The sequence below is a fragment of the Propithecus coquereli genome, unplaced genomic scaffold (genome assembly GCF_000956105.1).
Source record: "Propithecus coquereli isolate 6110/MARCELLA unplaced genomic scaffold, Pcoq_1.0 Scaffold325, whole genome shotgun sequence".
Lineage (NCBI taxonomy): Eukaryota > Metazoa > Chordata > Mammalia > Primates > Indriidae > Propithecus > Propithecus coquereli.
The window spans coordinates 1328233-1336691 of NW_012148897.1; the positions used below are offsets into that span (position 1 = coordinate 1328233).

General features: G+C 41.6%; 1 protein-coding gene across 1 annotated transcript; it reads right to left on the bottom strand.

The window, feature by feature from the left end:
• Positions 1–6274: 6274 nt before the first annotated feature.
• Positions 6275–7068, bottom strand: SPTSSB (serine palmitoyltransferase, small subunit B). The gene is given in 5 exon segments (XM_012650424.1): positions 6275–6593; positions 6680–6731; positions 6734–6868; positions 6917–6996; positions 6998–7068. Coding segments are annotated over 5 exon segments (657 nt in total).
• Between the last annotated feature and the right edge of the window lie 1391 nt (positions 7069–8459).

Below are 8459 nucleotides of genomic sequence, written 5' to 3' on the forward strand. Positions count from 1 at the left end.
GGGACATTGGGAAATTTAAAAACTGGTCTAACATCACATAGCGAATGCAGAGCACACACTCCTAATCACTCTCCCAGGCTGCCTCTCTATGCAAAGAGTTCTGATCATAACTCAAATCATCCCATTTATCCATCCTTCCAGCCAGCCAGCCACTCAATCAAGTATTTAGCAAGCATGTAGGAGGGATATAAACTGTCAGTAAGATAGACATGGTCACTGTTCTCAGGCCACTTTCTGGAGAGGAGGAGGGATCATGAAGCAAGCATCCACACACACTGTGGTCAGTGCTGTGACAGGGAATGCAGAGTACTCAGGGACAGAGAAGGAGGCTCTAACCCCGTCTAGAGGTGGTGTCAGAATGGCAGGTCAGAAAGTTGTTGGCCTCATTCCTGTGTTCTTCAGCTACTTTGTAGCCAGAGGTATAGAATGTAACCTCTAGAAAGAAAGGTCTTTGAAGTAAGGTCCTCCTTTGTCTTGTTCCCTCAGTGCCTGGCACATAGTGGCTGCTCCATTAAAATGTGTTGAATAAATGAATGAGAATCCTAATGCTCCATAGTAACTCCATTATAACAGGGAGGTCTTTTGAGTATTTCTATCTTTACTCTGAATATTCTTTAACACTTCTCCTTTAAGCCTGAAATAAACGTTCCCTTTCGACTTACAAAATCAAGTCCCTGCTCCCTTTTAAGTTATAATCTAAAAGCTCTAGTCCAAGAAAGCTGCCACATTCATTATATTTTACTAGAAAAAGGCCTCCCCAGGTCTCTTTTAAACCAGGTGCCCTGAGTAGAGATTCTGGGACAATCTGATAAAGTGGCGGAGACTCTTTGGTTGCTTTTTCCCTCTTTTTTCCAGTGGGATTTGATGCTCTGCTCACTCTCTGTAGCTGTGAAAGATTTGCTCTTCTTTCAACTGTCTGAGATGGCTTAGAAATTTCCTTCCCTCGACTTCTCCCCCACCTTTTCACTCTTCAAAACGTGTTAACTTTGGGGAACCAGTTCTTAATTATTTACCACACAATCCCCTGGAAGACTACAAGAATCCAGGGCAACGCTAGAGAAAAATGCCAAAAGTAAACTGAAAGCCTAGGCTTATGACTTCCCTGAGTGATAATTTTTGTTATTATAAAGCAGTGTTTTATTTAGGTTGTTATTCTCTAGAGTGGGTGTTGGGTTACGTCTTCCTCATCCCTGCTTGGAATGTGTCGGGACTAATATAATATTTTTCCTAATGAAACAACAGCAAATCTAGGCAGCACAGTAATACTGGTGGGAAGCTAATGGGAAGAGGAAACCACAGCTCCCAAGGGGAAGAGAGAAGTTAACTTGGAGCTTGAACTAATCCTCATGGCCTGTCGCAGAGTCACAGTGGCCAGGTTTGTATGACATTTACATCATCTAATTGCATGATCTTACTTCCTACCCTCACCTCACAATTTAAAATTGTACCTCTTCCTTTTCTCTGTTTTATTTTTCTTCAGCACCCTGACCTTGTTCTCATACACTATATAATTCACTTATTATTATTATTAATGTCTGATATACCTGGAATTTTTGTCTGTTTTGTTTATTATTCATCCAGGGCCTAGAAGTGTCACCTCACAATTTAAAATTGTACCTCTTCCTTTTCTCTGTTTTATTTTTCTTCAGCACCCTTACCTTGTTCTCATACACTATATAATTCACTTATTATTATTATTATTAATGCCTGATATACCTGGAATTTTTGTCTGTTTTGTTTATTATTCATCCAGGGCCTAGAAGTGTCAGAGGTATCCTGGTACAGAGTAGATGTGCAATAAATATCTGTTGAATAAATGAGTTATTAATCCTGACAAAAGCAATATTAAAAAAAAGTAACTATGATTAAGTTTTTCCTACATGTATTGAATATATAGATAAATGGTTGGACATTAAAAATTATTTTATAGAAATCTTCTAATTGGACAAAATATGACAGCAGGAACTTTACAAAAGCTTCGATGGTCGAAACCCACGTGGAACCCACTTCAGTCAGCATGGTGTGCTCTTCAAAAACGTATCTATGGGAGGATAAAGGATAAGCCTGTGCTGGTGAGCATGGAAAATCCTTGAGGTTTCCTGATGCAGATAGCCTTGAACTCCTTGAGCTAAGGGTATGGTTTGGTTCATTGTACTCAGAACCATCTGGCAACAAGGTCAAATGCTGCTAACCATACCTGTGAAACTCTGAGACTCACTAATTTTATGTTCCCATGTCTGGACAAAGCACTATTATCCAATTCCATGGTTCTTAGCACAGGATCAGGAGGCTCATGGGAACTCAAAACATAAAAGATGAATAGAGGACTGTATTAATTATTTGGGAGTGTCTCCTGCATTTGAGGTTGTCATAATCACAACAGATGCATTCCAACAAGGACACATCAGTGTGTGGTGAGGACCTCAGTGGCTGCTCTGGCTCATCCTTTCCCTAAAAGCCAAGACTCTGGCCAATCTAGTGTTAGCTAAATTGGGCTAATCTGAGCAGATGACAAAGATGCTTTTGGCTGAGATTCAGGTACCTCCCTCTCTCGCCCAATGTGGGCCATAATGACTGGCCTGAAGAACTGATGAAGGACTAGGCTTATATAGAAGAAGAAAGGACAACTGGCCTCGTAGGTCCTAGGATTAATATACTGAGTGGATGGAGCCAAAAGGATATGGTATTGCAAGAAAATTCTCTATAGGACTACACTAATGACATCTGGCTTATTTCCAAATGGAAAAAACTTGGGCAGGTGTGTAAACATGTGAATCACATAGCTGTGTGATACTTGTGTCACTCTTAATTATTTCATATATTTCAATGTGGCCCTTGGGGAAAAAAGCCTCATGTAAACTATTGGTCTAGTCACATGGTACATAGGGATTCATGAACTCCACGTTCTAAACCTATTTGTTCTTTTAGTACCTTGGATAATTTTTAAAAACCAGCTTTATTGAGATATAATTCACACATACAATTCATCTACTTGAAGTGAACAATTCAATGGTTTTTAGTACAGTCATACTTATGCAACTATTATTATTGTCAGTTTTAGACCATTTGCATCATCCCAAAAATATACTGTGTACCCTTTAGCAGTCACTCCCCGTTTCTCTCCAACCTCACCTTTTACTCAAGCTCTAGGCAACAACTAATCTGCTTTCTGTCTATATATATTTGCCTATTGTGGATATGTTACGTAAGTGGAATCATATAATATGTGATCTTCTTTCACTTAGCATAATCTTTTCGATGTTCATCTACGTTGTAGCATGCATCAGCTACATCCTTTTTATTGCTGGATATTTCATGTTCTATTCCCCACCACATTTGATTTATCCATTCATCAGTCAATGGGCACTTGTTTCCACTTTTTGGCTATTATGAGTAATACTGCTATAAACATTTGTGTACAAGTTCTTGCATAAACGTAACTTTCCAATTCTCTTGGATATATATGCCTAAGGGTGAAATTGCTCAGTTATTTGGCAACTCTATGTTAACTTTTGAGGAACTACCAAACTCTCTTCCACAGCAACTATACCATTTTACATTCTCACTAGCAATATATGATGGTTCCAATTTCTCTATGTGTTCTCCAATACTTACTATTATCTGTTTTTATGGTTATAGCCATTCTGGTTGGTGTGAAGTGGGTATCTTATTGTATAGTTTTGACTTTCATTTCCCTAATGCTACTAAGCACCTTTTCATGTGTGAATTGGCATTTGTACACCCTCTTTGGAGAAATGTCTATCTTTGCCCATTTTAAAATGAATTATTTGAATTTTTGTTGTTGAGTTCTTTATCTTTTGCCTTAAGGGTAAGGGGAATGGTTAGAAGATGAGAGCCTCATCTCTCTCAGTTGCTCTTGCCTGAAATAGAGCTTCTGCAACACAAAGATGGGGAAGATGAGAAATGCCGGTGGCCTATTTCTCCCAAGGATGCACTGTTGCCCTAGACTGGGATCTAGGTTGAAAGAGATCTTTGTGTTCTTGGCTGCATCCACCCAGAGTAGAGCACTGTCCAGCCAGAGTGAAGCACCATCACAACCAGTTGAGGGGGCAGGGAAATGTGTTGTGGCTCAAATGCCACAAACTCTTGCAGTTCTTACTGACATATAGTAGATTGTGTTGAATACATATTTCTTCATTTGCTGTATTTCCTCAGGACAATTTCCAGGGGCTTTAAATGATTGTTTACCTATAATTTTTATCAGTTATTGTTGTTTTGTAAGGAGTGGGTGGGATCACAAAGCTCTTCAAACCACCATTCCGAAAGTTGAGTCCCATTTGGATAATTTTTAATGAATATTTTGTTTCTTACATACTTGGTGATAAAATACCTTTTGCTGATATACTAGATAAAAAAAATTGGCTTTAGAATTATGAAGGACAATTTTTATAAAAGGTTTTGCAAATTTACAAACAGTGAATTAAGAAAACCAATGGGGGTTGAGGACTCGTTTACTTTCACCTTCATATTCAGTCAAATTCTCTAGAATGTCCATGCATTTGTTTTGACAAACCATTCTTAATTTATTTTCATTAAATAGTTGTACAGAAATATTTGAATAATGAGGGTGACGGTACATTTCATACTGGAGTTTGTTGTTGGTCTAGTAATTATAAAGCCATCATAGCCATTGAAACAATCATTAAAATGATGTTTTAAAAAGCATAGGAATAATTCAGATATGAAAATTAAGTTACTAAAATCTTAACAGTTTTATGCATAAATTTTAGAAGTTCACTAGCAAAATGACCATGTATTTTCTTAATTTTTGTTTAATTCAAAATAACTTCTACACCACGAAGTCTTTTAGAAAAACAATTTTCCCAGCTTTCCTAAATGCATTTATTTGGACTTTGGGGGCTAAGACAACTTGATTTAACAATTCTTCAAATTCTTTATTTGATCATGAGCTGGGCTCATACATGAATTGCCAACCAGTTGAATGTCACTTTAGTTGAAACGAATGTAGAATTTCACTTCCTATCTAAAACTCACGGCAAAGTTAACTATATATTTCTCTTTGAGTGTAGAAGGTTGGTTACTTATAAATGATTACCTAAGCATCTTTGAGAAAATGTGTATGCTTAATAATCAGGAGAAAATGTTAACATTTATTAATTGCTGGAAATTTTTCACTTTTTTGGCAATTGACTTGTGTGTGTACGCTTGCCTAAAGTAACTTGTGGGCAAAAAGTATTGTGTAAGACCATGACACCAGATAAAGATGAATATTTAAGAAGGAAACCAAGCACCTCCCAATGATATTTCCCTGAATAGTCATTAATGAACTACACAAAGATAAATAGTGAAAACAATTAGCAAAGTAATTTTCTCTTCTTTTGGCTTGGAAAGTTTCAATGTTAAAGTTTGGCTTCTGATGGGTGAAACATCTTACTTTCCAACATAGTAAAAGGTAAAGGTAATTACAAATTAAAATTGTAATGCAGTTAAATGACAAACTACATTAAAGGTCGATATTCATTTTTTCCCCTATAAAGACAGGAATTCTATCCTACCAAAGCTACTTTACCGTTCAAGTAGATGTTTTGGAAGATGCTTACCTCCTGGCTGGGTATCTCTCCCTGTGGCTTAGGTGAGCACCAGCGCTTTGGCTCCTCCCTGGCTGCCACCAGCTTCCCACTGCGCCGGGCACCTCCGAGCCTCCCGGAGTTGGGTGTTCGGCCCCGCCCTCTGGACTATTGCTAAAACTACAGTTCTGGCAGACTGATTCCGGTGATTAATTATTGACAAAAGGAAAACACTCCTACGCAAACTTGTGTCCAACCGCACTGCTCCGAGCGACTCCTTCCCGAAGAGAATGCCGGCTGCACCACTCCCCTCCCCCCTTGCTCTATGGTCCCAACTTCTCTTATGCTGCCACTCTCAGTGCTGGGCGATTAGGCTAGTCCTCGGAGGAACGCAGCTCAGGGACTTCCACATCTTAAAATTTGGTTTCCTGCAGCTCGTTCGCACTTCTCCAGGGACCTGCCTCTCAGGAGGGGGCGCTTTCGGGATGCAGGGGAAGCCTGGGCTCTGAGCAACAGAGGCGGCTAAGGCGTCGCTGTCACCTCCGGCTGCTGCAGTAAAACCCCGAGCCGAGGCGGGGATGGGGAGGAGGGGACAGGGAGGCGCCCTCCCCTGCGCTCCTGCTGGGATCCCCGGCACTACCAAAGGGGCACGTCTTTTGGTGGTGGTGGAGGGGTGGCCCCACAAACAGGAGGTGTAAAGGTGGAGGAAGCTCTGGAGCTTTAGCCTAAGACGCTGTTAAACCGCCCAGGGAAAGCCTGCGCCCAGCATCCCTCCGTCTGCAGACTCCAGCGAGGGGGCGAGGGAGCCGGGTGTGAGCAGAGCAGGACTGCGTCTGAAACTCTGCATCAGGCTGCGAAGGGAGCCCAGGGCTCCGGCGGCCGGGGCAGCCGGGGGTTGGCCGAGCAGGCATCCCACTGCCTTTGTTCGTCAAAAACCGAGAAAAGCAAACCCTTTTCAGCATTGGCAGCTGATTCTGGTGCCTTTGAACGGGCAAAATCCTTCTCCCCGCCCCACTCCCTCCATCCTGCCACCTCGCCCGGTGGCTGGGAGGTTAATCGTTAAAAAGCTGGACTCCCGGGTGAAACAGACGAAAGGACCGTGCCTGGGGAACTTATGGGTGCTCACTCACAAGTGCAGAGGATTAATATGGGCCGGGACTGCGGCAGGAGGGTGAATTGGGAAAGACGACTGGGAGGCGGCCAGGTGGTGCAGGGACGCTCGGCGACGGTTCCCGCGGCTCCTGGGCAGGCGTGCCCCGCGCTTAGGCTCCGCGCTCGATTATCTTCCCCAGGAGGCGCGGGACCCGGGAGCGTCTTGCCTGGAAACCCGCATCCATAGCACCAGCAATCTCTTCCCTACCGAGGGCAGTGCTTGGCTTTGACGCCGCGGCTGCTTGCTGAGAGCGCAGAGGACCTTGAAGGCTCTTCGCTTTCTATCTCCGTGGCTAAGACTTTCTGCCCGAGGCCCAGGGGAGCACGGGGGCGAAAGTCTCTTGATTAATGAGCATTTGGGCAGCATCTGCCAGTCAGACCCCAATGCCAAAGGAGGAGGCACTGCACATGCTCTGCCTGGGCCGATTCTGCTGAAGCGCGAATTTTAGCTGCTGGCAGGTCTCTGCTTGTTCTCACAACACCCTTTCGGCAGGTTCCAAGCTGCCAGTGCTACGCAGAGGGAGATTCACGTTACTGGGCGGTGGTGTCTCCGGGCAGGAGGGTGGCTGTCCCCAAACGGAGCCGAAGGTGGTTGGAGGCAGGGAAGGAAACCAATAGAAACTGAGTACCTGCTTGTGTTAGCCATTTTACATAGTTATCTTTTCCTTCTACTCTTGTGTCTAACATTAGCAACGACTGCTAGTATTTTTTATTTATCACTTTATGTTGGTCACATTCCTTATCTCTTGACTTCTCCTGACACGCCTTGCCGTGTTGGCATGGCAGATATGACCACCCAGAGCATGTAGATGAGGAAATAGAAACCCTAAGAAACGACTTGGCCGAGATCACCAACCCATTTGTGGAAAGGCCAATACGATTTATACTAGTTTCTAGATTTTATTATCCATTATTCAGTTTCCCTACTAAATCATGACACCCACACACACACTGTGATTGCACATTTGTGGAAATATGGAAACAGTCCTTCCTCCCAAAGGTTTGTGGAATGGATATGAGAGCTTGCAACTCTTTCAACTGAAGGTTGGGAGATAGTGATACAGCTGGCAGAAGCATTCAGACCATTAAAAATGATCTTAAATGACATATATGTAATATAACTGCATGGGCACAACTTCGTGTATATCTTTGAACCCCCAAATAGGGACTAAATGTTCTGTTTTCCATACAAACACAGAACATTCTCAAAACTTAACTGGGTCATGAAATATAGGTCAACACAGTTGAAAAGGCAGAAATCATACAGACCACATCACCCATCAAAATACAATAAGAATAAAATTAACAACAAAAATCTCCCCTGACTGATATAAATTAGAAATTTAAAGATGTTTTAAATCAACATTAAAAAGAAGCACAAATGAGAAAACTACAAACTTTTTAGTCACCAAAGAAAATCAAAAGCCATATGTAACAAAATTAGGAGAGTATAGAAAAGCCAAACAATCCATAACAGCATACATTAAATGTATTTATTGTAAAACAACAAACCAAGAGACTTAGAAAAAATTGCAAAAGAATTACTTTGACTAATAAAGATAACAGCAGAAATGAATGAAGTAGAACAGTAAAACAAAACAAAACCAGGAGGCTTGATCAATAAAAGAAAAAAATTATATTCTCTGGAAAGATCAAGAAACTAATCACAGAAAGATTAAGAAATGGAGAAGACACAAATGACATTAAGGAAGATTATGTAACCACAAAGAAGGAAGATTTTTTAAAAAAAACCCAAAC